Consider the following 16,497-nt stretch of genomic DNA (forward strand, 5'->3'; position numbering starts at 1 on the left):
TTATATTTTTAATACGGAAAATATTTACTTGAATTAAATACATTTAGTCAGGCATCTCTTTGGGCACCCGCACGCTCAGCTGTAGGTCCGACGTCAGTTGTTTTGGCAGCGAGCTGCGTTGGACGACGGGTTAATAATTTTACAAGGAAATTCTACCGTTTAACATCGTATATCCCAAACAGCAAATATGTCATCGCCACTAGCAAAGCCTCAGATTATTGCGCACTTTCAGAAGAGTTTGAACTACACGGTGTTTGACAGTAAATGGATTCCCTGCAGCGCGAAGTTTGTGTGTTTGGGGAACTTTGCTAGAGGAACTGGAGTAATGCAAATATATGAAGTGCAGCACGGAGAGGCTCAGCTTATCAAGGAGGTAGATACCACTTAAACATTTTACTCTTGTTTGCTCTTGTCATATTTTATTCCTAAGAAATACATCATGCGAACGGCTTATGTTAGAGTTAGCTAGCTTACCTAAGGGCTAGACAAGTCTTGCTAGGTTATTGTCGCCATAGCAACAAGCAACATGAAGACAGCCAACGACCTCTACTCGCCTAAAGTGTGTGTGTGTGTGTGTGTGTGTGTGTGTGTGTAGGAATACTCTGTTTCTAGTAAAAGTCACACTTTTTCTTAAGTAAAAGTACAAGTATTAGCATCAAAACGTACTTAAAGTACCAAAAGTAAAAGTACTCACTATGCAGAATGGCTCTTAAATATTACTGGAGTATAAATTGTGATGTGAAATGTGTTCATCACTTTAATGTTGCAGCTGGTAAAGTTTTAATTACTTTATATACGGCGGGGTAGTTTAATCTATAATGATACATCATCATTTATTCGTTGATTATATCTTGTATTAGTAATCTAAATCTGTAAAGTCACTAAAGGTCTTACATAAATGTAGTGAAGTGAAAAGTGCAATGTTTTGCTAAATGTAAAAGAGTATATTAATATATATATAGAAAACACAGTAGTCCCATGTGCTCAGTATGATTTTAACATGCATGTGTTAAACAGTGTGACTAACTAACAGCTCTACATGGATCTAAGATGTTGCTAACCATGAGCAGGTCCTTCAATACATTTAGAATCAGGCCTATCAATTCAACTGGCTCCACTCGAGGCATATGGTTCCTCACAACAGATACAAAGGCAATGAATGTAGCACGACTCTGATAGAGAACAGTGTCAAGTGCCTTTGAGCATTGTATCATAACAGCAACATGTTCTTAAGGGCATGTGGCTTGACATCTCGTTTTTTTAACCTTAAAGTTGTTTATTTAGGGTGTTTACCTTTAGTACTTTACTCAAGATTGAACTAAATATAAGTATATGTTGTTCTTTCCTTACTGCTATTTCACTGCTTGTTACATTGTCCCATTTCTTGAGCTAAACAAAACCTTGCCTCTCATATATTGCAGGTAGAGTATCCTAAACCCATAAAGTGTGGGACATTTGGGGCCACCTCTCTTCAACAAAGACACATAGCAACTGGGGATTTTGATGGAAATCTCAATATATGGTATTTTATGCAGATCTGCATCCACTTATGTCACACCATCTGTGCATTGCCAGTAATTAAAAGAAATGGTGAAAGAAAGTTTTTAATAATGCCACCATGTGCTAACATGTATCACCCTGTTTTTGAGTCTGCTGGTTCCTTCAGTGCAGATGCTTCTGTTGTCCACAGGAATCTGGAGATGCCTGGGCCGCCGGTGTTCACTGTCAAGGCCCACAAAGAGATAGTGAATAGTATTGATGGTGTTGGCGGCCTGGGGATTGGCGATGGCGCACCAGAGATAGTCACTGGAAGCAGAGACGGTAAGAGCAACGAGAAAGATTAATATAGTTTATAATTAAAACCTTTTCAAAGCAATGACATAGAGAACAGAAAGCTACAACCTGGCAGTAGGGTCGTTAAGCACGGCACAGATAGGGAAACTAGGCATGATTTGAGTTATGAGTTATTTTATACTATTTTAATTCTGCTATTTTATATTATTTTAATTCTGCTATTTTATACTATTTTAATTCTGCTATTATATACTATTTTAATTCTGCTATTTTTATACTATTTTAATTCTGCTATTTTATATTATTTTAATTCTGCTATTTATACTATTTTATCTGCTATTTTATACTATTTTGTGAAGCACTTTGGGCTGCAATTCGTTTATGAAAGGTGCTATACAAATAAAGCTTCTTATTATTATTCTTATTCTTATTCTTATTATTCTTATTATTATATTAATGTTGAATCCCCCTGGGTGTTACAGGGACAGTAAAGGTGTGGGATCCCCGACAGAAGGATTCACCTGTAGCCAACATGGAGCCCGTGGAAGGAGAAACCAAGAGGGACTGCTGGACTGTTGCATTTGGTGTGTGAAATACAAGTTTACAGCTTTTGAAAGCACCTACTTTAACTGTTAGATAAACATGGCTGTTTTAGAAACGTGGCCGGTCCTGTTTCAGACACATGGGTAAGTGTTCCTTTACCATCATGAATAAAAGCCCTGTTTCCTTTGACCCTGTCATCACAGGTAATGCTTTCAACGATCAGGACCGCTGTGTGTGTGCTGGCTACGACAACGGCGACATCAAACTCTTTGACCTGCGGAATATGTCTGTACGCTGGGAAACCAACATTAAAAATGGGGTGAGGTGAATTTGGTCAAACATAAAAACAACCTCTGGTAATAAATAAGTGGTGTATGGTTGTTGATGTTTAACACTTCAGGGGAATATTTTCCTCTTGATTTCTTCAGTCAGACTTTGTGGCTCCGCAGCTAGAAAATTACATCCACTTCTGAAGAAAATGGGAACAATCGTACAAAGTGATTCAGTCAGCTCGGCGCTGAAACACAAAGAGTTGTCCTCACATTTAGAACTTATGTTTTCATTAGGATAAACTGTCCAAACCCACATTATTTCCTTTGCACTTGAATCATAACGTAGACACACATGGGGACAGATGTGGAGACATAGCTGAAAAGGACTTCCCGGTTAGACTACATAAAACCACAGGGGAAGTCTGAGGTGGATGCGTGTTCCCTTCACACGTCACACACAAAGCACTGCTCTGATTTTATTACACAGTCGTTATTCATCACCTCCTGAATGTAGGTGAACCTGCCAGCGGTCGATACGTCCATTTCAACACATTTCTATTGTATGGAGCTATGCCATGTGATAAATGTCCAGGCAGTGACTGTTATTCTTTCTTCCACCACGAGCAGGTCTGCTGTGTGGAGTTTGACAGGAAAGACATCAACATGAACAAGCTGGTTGCCACATCACTGGAGGGAAAGTTCCACGTCTTTGACATGAGGACCCAACACCCAACCAAGGGCTTCGACTCTGTTTCAGAAAAGGTAATTGACCTGGGCGGAGAGAGCCAGACGGACGTTTGGCTCTCATGTATGGGAAACATGTCAAAAGGTTATTATCATTATTATTGTTTTTACATTGGTGTGGTACAGAGGGAAATGGGGGCACACGTCGTTTTGACCGTTTTCACAGCTGGAAGTGTTTGCCTAATAATCTCTGTGGCTTTTTGACACTGGCCAAAAATGACAGCGGGCCAGCGAGGAGAGAGAAGTGTGGCTTTCTGTGGGAAAAAGCTAGAAAAACACACTTAAAGCAGCATTAGTTCACAGCCCAAGTGTTTGCTAGGTCTGAGAGATCAGAGGCCTCGGCTTTCTAAATATTTGTCCAGTTCTTCTCAGTGCTCAACAGTTGGCACATCAATGTCTCCGACTATGAATCATAAGGTTCCACCAGATATTTTAGTCCAAAGATAGATATCAGTGTGTTTTATTATGCTAAACATCTCCAAACTGTAGATGAAAGTGGATTCTTAAGGCACCGTTTGCTCTGAGTTTGTAAGAGTTTAAGTAGAATGTAGTTTGTTTTTCATTGTCGTTTCCATGTCAGCATGTTGTGTTGCATATTGTTTCTTGAAACCAGACTCTGGTGTCAAAGAACTGATTATTACTCGTCCAAGTATTCTTCTGAAGGTGTTCTGCACTTGTAAAGGATTAGTTTCAGCATTCCACAATGCTGTTTGGGTAGTTGACACAAGTTTAGGGGGAAGGTGCGGGCAGAGATCACACGAAGGATAAACACTATTGCATCAATAACAGAACTTTAAATAGAAAGGTGTCAAAAAAGGGACAACACTGTTAAGACCACCTTAAATGACCCCCAGCAGAGTAAGTGATTCAGAGCTTCTCTACACAGGTTTACTGTTTAGTGTCTGTTATGATGATAAATGATCCCTGTTCTTTATTATAGGCTCATAAGTCCACTATCTGGCAGGTGAAGCATTTGCCTCAAAACAGAGACATCTTCATGACTGCAGGCGGAGCCGGAAACTTGCATCTATGGAAATAGTAAGTAAACCAGAGCACTCATCATGATGGTTGTTATTTATAAGAATCAAGTTTCTATGCTTTTCTATAATGTGTTTTCTTCCAGTGAGTATCCCGCCCATAGAAGCAAGACAGACTCGGATGACATGGAAGTGGGCGTAGCTGGCTCCGTCACCCTCCTCCAGAACGCCACAGCTGTCCACTCAGCCAATCGCCAGCCTGGACTGGAGCCCCGACAAGCAGGGCCTGTGTGTGTGTTCGAGCTTTGACCAGTGTGTCCGTGTGCTCATTGTCACCAAACTCAGCCAGGTGTGAAAAAGACCACAACAGAGACTGAGCATCAAAATCTGAGAGACACACCTGCAGAGATGAGATGAGGCGGAATTGTCTTTTATTAGAAGACACCAATTCCCCACTGGAGGTCCCGGCTGCTGTCCATCTAGATTTTGTACTGCTGAGTCTCATCTTGCCAGAAAGCGATTGAACTCAAATGAACTTGGAGACCCTTGGTTGGTGTTATGCAGTGTTGTCTCTGTTTATTGTTTTCCCAGAATAACGTGTGTAGTGCTTGGCTTAACCCTGCAGGCAACGTTAACCTGTAGTGCAGAAAGATACAATGATATCTTTCCCATATTATCAAAAAAGCCAAGAAATAAGTCACATAGGTTTGATGTAGAATAACATTTTGGGAAACTTGCTTTAATTTCTTGAACTGGGATGCTCACTGAAACACCCGTCTGTTGTTGCACTATTAGTGAATGTTCTACTTCTGTTTTGTGTTAAAGCTGTCACTTTTTACTGATATTTCATTTTTATTGAGAACTGAGTTTCCAAAATAAATGTGCCTTTGGAGAAAACGCTGAGCATGTTGTCAGTGTCCTCGGTTTATTACGAATGGCTTATTTATAACATCACGTGTAAGTAAAGTCAGGAGGATTACTACATCTGTAAACACAGAAAGTGTCTTATCAGCAACATCAGGCTTCTTTGGTAAACAGTAAGAAGACCTTGAGTCACTTAAGCCCTCAAAAGATAAACCAGGTATTTATTCGAGTGTTAAAAGAATTATCAAATCCAGCATTTGATCTTGAAGAAGTCCTGGAGCTCCTGATCGTCCTGTCTGTCGTTGATCCTCGAGTAGACACTCATCAGCAGCTTGGTCATGGACTTCCCGTCCAAGATGTCGATGTATTTCTCTATGCAACCTACAAACAACCACAGATTACGACATCAGTGTTAAAATGCTTTAACGTGAAGAGTTTAATTTCAAAATGTGTGTTTCTTAAAATGTACAAAACATTCCTGCTATTAACTTAAGTTCAATAACAGTTCTACTGCTGCTGAGTGTCTTCCAGCACTAATATTACGATATCAACAGTATTTAAATAGTAATAATCACTTCTGCCCATGACTTTGCCGTATGCTGGGGCCCAGCTGCGGGTGGTCGTACTGCTCCAGGGTCATCAGCATGCATTCAGAGGGAACCTGCAGTACACCTCCACTGCAGCCTGAGGGTCCGATGGCTCCAGCAGCTGCACGAGCTCAGCGTACGCATCGTGGACCTACACAGTCAGGACATGTATTAACCACATCTTATCTGGATTCCATCAACTGAGGGACATCAACACCAGACACCTGCCAGCTGCTTGTGAATCTGAATAAATACCTACTTTACACATTAAGAAGACATGCACATAGAAATGTATGACTGCAAACGGCACTCTTTCAGATACATTTGGCGATCACAGACCAACCATTCCACTGGACTGCATCACCAACACTGGAGTAACACATGTGGGTGGGTGTGAAACTGGTGATGCTTTTTGATTTTCCTGACAATTGTAAGCTGTCTTCTCAAAGCATTGAGGAAATGCCTGAAAACTAAATGTAGCAGATGACAACTGACCCCTGGTGCCATGGAGATGACCTCTAGGTAGAGCTGCTTTGCCCGGTCCAGGGTGTCTGCACAGCGGGTGAGGGCGCGGGCCAGACCCAGCCGTGAGACATGAGAGCTGCGGTTCACCGGACTGGACGCACTGCCTCCGTGTGTTGGCTCTGAACACACACAGAAAGTATAACTGACTCCTTTGTCAAACCCAAGAGGAAAAAGACTTGAAAGGATGTTATGTTATGCCTCATGAGGCAAGAAAGGTTTTCACCTGTGTGTGTATGTCACTCTCAATATTTCTGTCATGCCTCACCCTCCGCTGTCTCAACAGTATCGGGGCAACAGTCTTGTTTAGACTTGCTGGCGGGGAGCTGAGGTTTAGTAACGTTGCTCAAAGGTTTAGCTGATCTGTCTGGCTTGGCTGCTGCTCCAGCTCTCCCCCTCTAGGAGAGAACGTATAATACATCAACTCTGAAATGGAGACACAAGTCTGTTTATGTTCTTTTAAGTTTGACTTATTTGTGCAGCATACACACATTTCTGTCTGTGTTAATCTCATGTGGCCAGGAAATATTATTGACCTTCAAATACTTAGTTCAGATAATACAGCGTCTACAAGGAAACACACTGATCTTTCTCCTGTGAAGATACCCAAGGTGACAAACAGTAAGAGATTATACTTGACATGGATCTGAAGCAGGATGTAAGAATCCACAGGAAATGTTCCACGAATAAATGAATGCGAACAAACACAGAACAGGTCAGACCAACTTGACTCCGGCTGCCAGTGTGACTCACCTGGCTGCAGGGGATTTGGCTGGAGGCTGGGCAGCTCTCCCTCCCCTGATGGGGACCGGCGGGGAAGGAGCTTTGATTACAGCTGCTGCCCCCCGCCCTTGACCCGGCCCTCCCCTGCCCCGCTTCGCTCCTCTCTTGGCCACACTGGTGTCTCCTGCCGGCCCTGCCACCACTTTTGTTCTGAGCAAACAGGAGATGGTTAATGTTGGTCATTTGCAAAAGGTTATCATAACTGTTTAATATAATGTTTGAGCAGGTACACATTTACCAATTAAGAATTGCTCAGGTTACCATATCATATACATAGTTCTACAGTAGCCAGTCACAGACAGTAAGTGCACGACGCAGACTCGCTGCTCAGCTGCTCGAGTGGCTCTCCGCTCTGTGTCTTGTGTTCCAGCTCAATGCTGGCCTGGAAGCTGAGGCAGGCATTAGTTATGGCTTCCTTTGACCTGTTGTCATATTGATCCAGCTGTGCCAGACCCAAGAGACACAGGGCGTGGCTGTCCCGCGGTGAGGTCACCACAGCTAGCTGACATGCCTGTACACAGCAGCAGAGCAGGTAGGCAGAAGGTGCAAGTCTGATTTCTCTGTCACACCAGGCGCTACTGCACATGCAGTCAATATATGGACAAGATATTCTTCAATGTACAGCAACTCAAACACCGGCAGAGTTCTGTGGTTTTGTCAACTTTACAAAAGAGCAAACTAAAACAGACAAATAAACTAAGCATTCTGTTTGTTTCCTTGGCCAACGTACCCTCTCCTGCATGTCCAGAAGCTCCTGACAGGGGGCGATAGAGGTGAGGCGTATGAGAGCTGTGAGAGCCTGGCATCTCTTTGCCACCAGGGACTGCGTCTCCATGCCAGCCTTGGCCTGGTGCTCACCCTGCTGGATCAGCCTCTGCAGCAGGGCAAACTGAGCATCCAGGAGCACCCACCGCTGCCCCCTCGCCCCCCATTGACTCACAGTCTGGGAAGTCTCCGCGCTCATGGCCTTCTCAGACAGTGTGTTTCTCTGCTGCAGCTGGCCCAGAGTGAGAAGGCCTCGCAGGAAGCTGAGGCTGGAGAGAGGGTCCAATGGATGTTGCATGTAAGAGAATGGCAGCACAGAAAAAAGAGCCATGATGAAGTCACAACATACGAAACCAAGGCAACGGCACAAGCTCCTTGATTATAAATCCTAAAATGTAACCTGTAAAGTAGAAAATAATCAGATCTCTAAATCTTCACACAAACTTTCTCCACTTGAAATTTTTCTCAAATGTGGACGTAATTGACAACGATAGTAGTGACCATAAAACATCTTTAAAATGTGTTCTGTTTTGTATCTGTGTCGCCGCAGGTGGTACAATATGTTAATGTCTGCAGACGCCCTTTTCACTATCCTAATGTCCCTTCCTTGTACATTACTGATACTGTCATGCCATCACACTCTCTCCCTTATCAGCCACCTCCACCACACACACACACACACACACACACACACGCACACACGCACACACGCACACACACACACACACACACACATACACACACACACACACACACATGCACACACAATTACAAACCTCTTGCTGCAGCGCTGTGTGACAAAGTGCTCCAGTCCCTGATGTAAGAACAGAGCTGCCTCCTTCTCTGTGTCCTCAGAGGCTTTCTGCTCCTGTTGTAGCAGAGCCAGCCCTGTGAAGAATCTGAGAACATGAAGGCAACACAGCTGCTCTTGTAAGTGACACAGAAAAGGAAATGCAAGATTTCACCTCTTCAAGTCAATACCTGAGCTCCAGTTTGAACAAAAGGTTGCTTTTAGGTTTCTAAAACCTAAAAGCAGGTATTACTAAATCTACAGACGCACTAGAAAGTCTGCTTTTACTACAAACAACACTTCCATGTCCTGACCTGAGGGCAGGATGCAGCGGGCGCAGTGCCAGGGTGCTCTGGAGCGGAGGCTGTACTCGCAGCTGTCAGGACTCAGAGACCAGGCATCCAGGTACTTCATCAGGGCCCGGTGGACACAGCTCTCTTCATCCCTCACGGCTGCTCTGCTGTCCTGCAACAAGAGGCGAGGCAGTAACACTTCATCTGCAAATAATTGGTGCTTTTATCCCAACAGCATAGAACAATACAAGCAATTTACAAAAAGGATGTCAGTACCTCCTATCAAGTCAGTCATACTGTAAGTCATACAGCAGGTTTCCTGACGTACATGGAGGCGGAGCAGAGAGATCACAGCGCTGCTCATCTATCAACGTCTTTGTTTGACATTCACAGGCGCTCCTACTACACTACTTATGGCACGGTTACCTTGCCAGATTTCTTGGAGAGCCAGATGTAGAGAGTCTGAACATAGTCTGCTCTGCTGGACTGTCCCTGCTCTCTGAGCTGCTGATACTCTTTATCCAAGGCCTGCAGCTGCTTCTCCACCGTGGGCGTGCCGAGGAAACCATGGAGCTTGCACACAGCCAGGATGTCATCCTGACGGGCCGTTGATTTGGCATCGCTTGATTCATCTCCGTCTCTGTCAGCCTGGATATGAACAGCTGCACAATTCACTGTTCTCAAACGTAAGAAACATGTTCACCAATAATTCATTATCAACATTCACAATTAAAGTTTTCTAATGTTTCCTTAAAGCTTTGTAGGTAAACCGTAGCTGGGCAAATGTAGGTGGGGAAACCCTTCAACTTGGTGCATTACTATCATTTCAGTCCGGATCCTTTAAGGCCACCCTTGATCGCTGATGCATAGTGGACAGCATCCTGCTGCAGGCCATGCAGAGGAGACTGATCCTGTCACTGCAACACATCGCCTGTGGAAATGTGCGAAACAAACACTAAGATCTATACGCACGTCAGACTACAGGATCAGAGAGTATTTGCATATATTTGTGAGATGATTAGCATAAATATAGACCTGGAAAACAGCATTTCACTGACTGTATTACCTGCTTTGTATTACAGGTTTGAATTTACTTTACTTTATAAACCCTTCATATACTGTATCATGCCTGTCATGCATAAAAGAAACCCTGACATTGAAATTGAGGCTTATTAAATAGTGGAAATAACTTTCTAATTTAGTGAATCAATGAACAGCAGCGATGCAAACCTGGTGGGGAGGTTTTGCTCAAAAAACTCAAGGCTGGAAAGCCGGCAACAAATTAATTATTGAGTGTTTAGTATTGATAAATACTAAACAAACCTTTAAAATCTCACTACTGCACTTTTAACTGTATGAAAATGTAAGAAAAACAAACTATGTGCCTGCCACAAAAGGCCCAGAGTCATTTAAGATACTTGATATTTGGTAAAATAAATAAAATAAGATGACAAACTGAATTAGGCCGCAGACACCACATGACAGACGCTGTGGATGAAAAGGTTTTACTTCAATTTCAGACTGTAGTGACGATCAGAACAGAAACGTTTGAGTCTTACTCTGAAATTAAACTCTTCCACTACTGTTTGAAACTGTCTGTGTTTCATTCAAGCACAAACACTTCACGGTACGCTGCATAATCAGGAATAAAAGGATCTCCCATTAGGCCGCCTTCTCTCTTTCGCTTACGAATGACTGCATACGTCCTTTGCATGAAATATTCAGAGAGTGTCTCTTGGCATGTGCGCCCTTTATCTGCCTCACTGCACTGATGTCACAGATATTTATTTATATTAACATTAAATGAAATGATCTAATGAAAATGTTATTTGGGCTCATGCACGTATAGCATAGCATGCACCTAATGTTAATATATTATATGCAATATATAATCTCTTCATATTAAAAATGATCCATCTATAAATATCTACACGTGTGACACAACATGACTTTGTGTTTTTGAGGTCAGCCGCTTGTTTGTACCTGTTTCTATCGCTGCTTATATAAAGCCAACTCTCCCGCCGGTGTCACTTCTCTGTTTGGTTCCAATGACTTTCATTCAGTCCTCTGGGATCAGTATTGAATGTCACTTCTCAGAGTCATCAAACAATTAGCAGCAGTACAAGTAGCCGAGAAAGGATGAGCAGTAACCTGAGTGGCACGTCAGGTGACGGAGGAACCACTAACTAGCCTATGTTCATGTGATTATTAACGGCTGAAACTGAGCTGCTGTGATAAGGCAGGGGAAGGAAACGGACTCTTATGGCGTTTATTAAATACTCACCTAACTGTTATTTAACTAGGGTTAAGGTTACTGGAGTATTGTTTTGTCTAGAGGAGCAGATCAATCAAAGAGGGAACATAGGCTGTTGCCGGGGCAGCGTAAGCCCTGGATTGACCTGGTGAATCTACTGAATATAAAGAGCCTGGATTCTCTAGTCAAGATATAGTATCAATTAATTAAATGCAAACACCTCTGCATCCCATCCTCACGTGTTATCTGTGTTACTACCACACACACAACGATGAGACACTTTTACTGTGGAAGGTAAACCAGCACTTAGTCAATGTGAAGAGAACGCTGACTGGTAAATAAAGGATGAGCAGAGTCTACGTCGATAGCAGTGATTCTGGCAATGCAGAGCGCTGTTTAATCTTCCATTCTGACCTTTGCATCCAGGTCCCCAGGGGGCTTGTGTGGACAGTCCAGAGAGTGTGACCCCAGCTCACACAGTTTCATCACACTGTCACATCCTTTGTTAAAAAAACAAAACACATCAAAGACACAATATATCACAGACTAGAAGTGGATAGTAGTGTTGTCCTCCACCGCTGAAAAGTGTAACAGGATAGACCACTTAAATGACACCTTTGTGGCCTGTTTACAGAATAAGTTGCGCTATCACTTTAATTAACAACTCTGCAGAAGTTTTAACAAATGTATTTAACTACTGTTGTTAAAGAGTTATTATGTTGTTCTGGTGGAACCTTCTGCACCGTGTAATTATCCAGAACCTAAACAAAATCAATTAGAAAGAGGTCATAGAATCAATTACTCATATTACAGGGGAAATCTCAAAGGAGTCCTGATATAATGCAGCCTTCAGACAACAACAGCTAGCTACACAAGGTCTTAGTTAAGTAATAATATCCCCCTCATTACAGTAACTTAATAGTTGTCTACAGTAACATCATGTTACATGATAGTACAGGGAGTGTAATCAGCACCGTTGAGCGGTAAGGCAAAGAGTGTACCTGGCACATGTACAATGCAGTTGTATAAGCTTAGAGGTGAAGCTGCTATAGTCGCAGACATAATATAATAATAGAGGTCTGAGAGGAACTTCTTTTTTATTCTTTAATCAATGATACATTTGTGTTCTTGGAAGGTTAGCAAGCTATAACCTTCTTCCTCTCCATACCACTTATGTTTGTAGAAATAATAGGGGCTCTATTAGTTTACCCTAAGACCTTTAACTCGACCAATAAGAGCGCCGCTTTAGACAAATCTCTTTAAGGAGCTAAGACTCCAAACTTCACCTCTGTAAGTAAAGAAACACTTGACCAGAGCAGCCGACATCTTCCTGTCGAGGTCCAGTTCAACAACCTTCCAGCCGTCTCCCAGAGGACAATCACTAAGTGGGTCGACTTTTCTTCTTCGTGCCAGCATCTCGATATAAGGCCTTGAGAAGATGTGTCACTGCAAATCAACAAGAGAACAGACTTTGCTCATATTTCAAATAATAAAAAAATGATAAACATCAAGAGTTAGGATTAAAAGTGAACAAAATGCCAATTCCTAAATTTAGGCATTAGCATTTAGAACTGGTTTAATGTATTTTACTTGAATTAATTGTAAAAAAATATTATTTTAATCGAAATAATTTCTTTTAGCCATTTATCATTTAGAAAAAAATATGTTAAAATGTATATGAATATGTTAAAGGAGGCAACTGCTAATATTTCTAACATTACGTGTTATCCTATTCAAGTCTTACCTGTGGTTGATAGATATGGGTCTATAAAAAGCAGTCAGAGATACTGGACACTCATAGTCCAGCTGCTGCTTCCCATCAGTGAAGGTCACAGTCATGGGGAATTAGCTCTCCAGTCACCAGCGCTGTGTACACCTGACAGAGTCAGAGGGACAGTAACACAGTGAAACAGCACAGCGTTATGAAACCTACAATGACCCAAGTAAACTCTACTCTTAAAAACTGATTGATATGCTATAAATGAGGAACATGGAGTAAGCTCCAACATGTAAGATTACTACAGGTTACCAGGTAGGCTGCTGTAGGTAAGGATGAGGTGATGAACTGCAAAGCTATGAAGATAGCGACGCAAGAACGTATACACATTTTGAATATAACATTTCAGTGTGCAGAAACACACACATAGCCGTGCTCATGTCTCATGCCTGTGCATTACTGCCATCTGCTGATGTGTCTCCAAAATTGAGAGGGACTGGTTGGGAGCCGTCTCCCTGATTCACTGCAACTTTTATGCTTTTTGTCTGGCACCTTGGGAAGCAGGGTCACGGCATTACAATGAAAGGGAACAATACCTGCAGAAAAAGGGTTTAAAAGTGAGCATAACAAAGAGAACATCTTGTATACACCCCTACAATAAACACTATTTCATTATTTCTATGTCTGCAAGTAAACGGATGAAGTGGAATATTTCCTTCCAATGCCAGATTACTGAGTTCTGCTATCTTTGCAGACAGCCTGGTGATGTCCACACAGTACTTCTTCACGGTGCCATCCTCAGCTACCTCCAGTTTAATGGTGCTGGAACCGTCACCGAAATGTAGCTAAATGTTTTAAACAAATTAAATCTGAGGAAAAGGCACCAGCGTGCAGCTTGAATAGACAACTCGCACCAAAATCAACATGTTGTTAGTTTATAGTTTTAACACTAGTGTTAAAAGTATGTTTCAAGCACAGATATCTGTCAGAAAGTAGCGTTAGTTAACCTCTAACTTAGAAGGAAAACATCTGTAAGCAGCTGTGGTCGATTATCAATATATGTTTTCGCAGAAACAGCTGTTATCGAGTAATAAAAACAAGATACATACACAGTTTTAAGTAAAAATGTTATAAGTAGATGATTTGCTCTTCCAACCGGCAGACGGCAGTAGAGAGCGGAAGAAGAAACAGAAGAAGAAACAGAAGAAGAAGACAAGCTGTGTTGTTTTTCTGACGTCACTTCCTGTCAGCTACAGCGTGTTGCGTGCTTACAAAAAGGTAAAACAGAAATAGCTTAAAATATCGTCAGATTCCGTTCCCAGTGGACTTGTACTCCTGTTAAATCAGTTATAAGTGTGTTTTATTTAAACAAATAATTTATAATGACCACTGCATCTGTACTCGTATAAACGTCCGCCTGTTATCCTGTTAGCATCATGTGCACGCTACTAGCTACATGGCTAACATCGCATACATAACATTGCATGACTTAAATTATTTTACAGGAAAATGGCAGCAGAGAGCAGAACAGAGGACTATCCTGACGAGATAGACGAACAGCTCACAGGCTTTGACGCCTCAGTTTCTTCTGTCAAAACCATGTTGGGAAAGTTGATGGCGATGCCAAGGAACGACCTGCTGCAAAAGGTAGGCTGGAGACCTTCTTCACAACACTTGTTAAGATTCAAGAAAGAAAACAAGCAGGATGCTGATATGGGTTAGTGGTAACACAAAAAACTCATTCATGTTATGAGCTACACATACTTTTCCTTCTATGACAAGTTAAAATGTCACTTGAGAGAAAAGCCTACATCAGAGATGGATTATCAGATTAGGAACATGACATACACACATATTTGGTTGTTTTGATCTGTACGACCCACCCCACCACATCAAAGGGAAATGTTGTGGTCCATCCACAACTCACACACACTGATCCTGTCAAGGCTTGCAGGAGATTGAACCAGTCACCAGTATGTCACAAGGCCAATACAAAATCTGACCTACTTGGCAATTAACCGTATTCTGGTTTTACATGCTAAACATGCAGTGAGCTCATTAAATATGATGCGCCAGTGTACCAAGCAGTCTGTGATGTAGATCAACCTAGTGCACATTCATTATTTTCTTCTGTTTTGCTTATTATTTACTGTGGTAATGACATTTTTGCAGCTAAAGGACTTTGATACTAATGAAACTAAATCTGGTTTATTGACAGCTGGACCCTTTGGATCAAGCCAAGCTGGATCTGATGTCTGTCTACACCCTTAATTCATTATTCTGGAGTAAGTCTTTTGTGGATTTGGGTTTCAATAACTGCACGTATAATATTTAAGTATATTCTGTGAATAATTAGATATTTTCAGATGCAAACATACCAGCAGTTTTAATTTTATAATATTTATTATTTAATATTTTTGAATTTATTTAGCTTATAATTGTGAGTTATAATCTTACTATGGTTCTTGTTTACAGTGTACTTGGTTACACAAGGAATAAATCCCAGAGAACATGCAATCAAACAGGAATTGGTACGTATGTTTACTCTGTCTTTGACACTTTTTCACACTTTCTCTCTTTGCGTTGTCTAATTCCTCCGTAACCTCTCCCTGTTCTTCAGGAGCGAATAAGGACATACATGAACAAAGTGAAAGAGATTACAGACCGGAAGAAAGCTGCCCGTCTGGATAAGGGGGCTGCTGCACGCTTCCTCAGGAGTGCTCTCTATGAGCCAGACGAAAAAGATTATAGAAAAAAAGCAGCAGCCAAAAAAGCGGCAGACACAAAACCTGCCACCCCCCAGTCAAAGCGTCCGAAGCAGAGCTGAAGTCGGGGAGGAGCTGCACCGTGCGGTCCCGCTGCAATTTGCACCACCTTTTGGGGACAACAAACATTTCTTGCTCACAAGGAAACAAAGCGACTTCTAAAGTTGTGTTACGGGGCATCATACAAGACAACACGAGACGCATGCAGCGAAACACACGTTGGTGTTTCAGGTTATAAGAGCCGGTCAGTAAATGTTGCTGGATGCACCCAAAACACAAGATTACTGCCGTCTACGATGCACCGTCTCAGGTTCTGCTGAACGTCGATTAGATTCAAGGCTGCAATGTTACTTCATTTATTCAGAATTCCAAAACCATGAAAACATTTTTAATTTAGAAAGTCAATTGGATCCATTGAGGTTTTGAAATGTCGTTTCTGATAGTTTGGTTCCTTTTAGAGAAATCAATATTTCTCTTGTTTTTTTAAATGTGACTCCATGAATCACAAGTTGTTTTTTAAAAATGTTTTTACACACGTGCAATGTGTCAAACATGTAAAGTGTTTTTGGTGATGTGTTGCTTTTATGATTGACTTGTGCATAAAAAGATATTACTCACCAAACCTAATGTTTGATTTGTTCTTGTTCTCCTGTTATACAAGCTTGTTTTCACATTGGCACACGTCACAGCAGGGAAGGTGTGATACTATGAATGATTCAGGTTCCTGGTGTTATGTCTGCTGTCACACTGTCATATCTTACTGGTGATGGCCTCGTGGCACGCCTTCCAAACACCAGAAGGTCAGGGTGTCACCATTGTGCCCCTGA

General features: G+C 41.9%; 4 protein-coding genes and 1 long non-coding RNA gene across 5 annotated transcripts; 3 read left to right on the forward strand and 2 right to left on the reverse strand.

The window, feature by feature from the left end:
* The first annotated feature begins 68 nt into the window (after positions 1 to 68).
* dnaaf10 (dynein axonemal assembly factor 10) lies at positions 69 to 5,233 on the forward strand. The gene is given in 9 exon segments (XM_029449232.1): positions 69 to 373; positions 1,422 to 1,522; positions 1,691 to 1,821; positions 2,277 to 2,378; positions 2,541 to 2,656; positions 3,237 to 3,371; positions 4,294 to 4,391; positions 4,477 to 4,564; positions 4,566 to 5,233. Coding segments are annotated over 9 exon segments (1,077 nt in total). The 5' UTR covers positions 69 to 187; the 3' UTR covers positions 4,686 to 5,233.
* Positions 4,881 to 8,007, reverse strand: LOC115019710 (uncharacterized). The gene is made up of 6 exons (XM_029449236.1): positions 7,817 to 8,007; positions 7,057 to 7,236; positions 6,572 to 6,701; positions 6,277 to 6,425; positions 5,770 to 5,932; positions 4,881 to 5,575 (listed from the first exon to the last, which is right to left on the reverse strand). The coding sequence occupies exons 1-5, from the start codon at positions 7,919 to 7,921 to the stop codon at positions 5,834 to 5,836; spliced, it is 663 nt and encodes a 220-aa protein (XP_029305096.1). The 5' UTR covers positions 7,922 to 8,007; the 3' UTR covers positions 4,881 to 5,575; positions 5,770 to 5,833.
* LOC115019708 (uncharacterized) lies at positions 7,325 to 13,307 on the reverse strand. Its single transcript, XM_029449233.1, has 9 exons — positions 13,218 to 13,307; positions 12,933 to 13,064; positions 12,475 to 12,634; positions 11,603 to 11,688; positions 9,361 to 9,582; positions 8,956 to 9,106; positions 8,628 to 8,750; positions 8,027 to 8,120; positions 7,325 to 7,597 (listed from the first exon to the last, which is right to left on the reverse strand). The coding sequence occupies exons 3-8, from the start codon at positions 12,602 to 12,604 to the stop codon at positions 8,047 to 8,049; spliced, it is 786 nt and encodes a 261-aa protein (XP_029305093.1). The 5' UTR covers positions 12,605 to 12,634; positions 12,933 to 13,064; positions 13,218 to 13,307; the 3' UTR covers positions 7,325 to 7,597; positions 8,027 to 8,046.
* On the forward strand, positions 8,668 to 10,429 carry LOC115019712 (uncharacterized). Its single transcript, XR_003833497.1, has 3 exons — positions 8,668 to 9,232; positions 9,328 to 9,620; positions 9,765 to 10,429. It is a non-coding gene; the product is annotated as an uncharacterized LOC115019712 (long non-coding RNA).
* Positions 13,308 to 14,049: 742 nt separating the features above from the next.
* Positions 14,050 to 16,292, forward strand: c1d (C1D nuclear receptor corepressor). Its single transcript, XM_029450015.1, has 5 exons — positions 14,050 to 14,183; positions 14,411 to 14,552; positions 15,124 to 15,190; positions 15,381 to 15,436; positions 15,526 to 16,292. Exons 2-5 carry the CDS (start codon positions 14,415 to 14,417, stop codon positions 15,730 to 15,732), a joined length of 468 nt encoding a protein of 155 aa, XP_029305875.1. The 5' UTR covers positions 14,050 to 14,183; positions 14,411 to 14,414; the 3' UTR covers positions 15,733 to 16,292.
* Positions 16,293 to 16,497: the final 205 nt, after the last annotated feature.

This window comes from Cottoperca gobio, chromosome 15, assembly GCF_900634415.1.
Source record: "Cottoperca gobio chromosome 15, fCotGob3.1, whole genome shotgun sequence".
Lineage (NCBI taxonomy): Eukaryota > Metazoa > Chordata > Actinopteri > Perciformes > Bovichtidae > Cottoperca > Cottoperca gobio.

Bases quoted from the DNA above. Each gene is read 5' to 3' on its own strand.
- LOC115019710 (XM_029449236.1), bottom strand. From the start codon at position 7,921: ATGGAGACGCAGTCCCTGGTGGCAAAGAGATGCCAGGCTCTCACAGCT. The intron at 6,702-7,056 runs GTGAGTCACACT...GTTCTCTCCTAG, and splicing joins GCCAAATCCCCTGCAGCCAG to AGGGGGAGAGCTGGAGCAGC. The intron at 6,426-6,571 runs GTGAGGCATGAC...GTGTGTGTTCAG, and splicing joins TACTGTTGAGACAGCGGAGG to AGCCAACACACGGAGGCAGT.
- LOC115019708 (XM_029449233.1), bottom strand. From the start codon at position 12,604: ATGCTGGCACGAAGAAGAAAAGTCGACCCACTTAGTGATTGTCCTCTG. The intron at 9,107-9,360 runs GTAACCGTGCCA...CTCTTGTTGCAG, and splicing joins TCTCCAAGAAATCTGGCAAG to GACAGCAGAGCAGCCGTGAG. The intron at 8,121-8,627 runs GTTTGTAATTGT...CCCTCTCTCCAG, and splicing joins ACACAGCGCTGCAGCAAGAG to CCTCAGCTTCCTGCGAGGCC.
- c1d (XM_029450015.1), top strand. From the start codon at position 14,415: ATGGCAGCAGAGAGCAGAACAGAGGACTATCCTGACGAGATAGACGAA. The intron at 15,191-15,380 runs GTAAGTCTTTTG...TCTTGTTTACAG, and splicing joins CCTTAATTCATTATTCTGGA to TGTACTTGGTTACACAAGGA. The intron at 15,437-15,525 runs GTACGTATGTTT...CCTGTTCTTCAG, and splicing joins ATGCAATCAAACAGGAATTG to GAGCGAATAAGGACATACAT.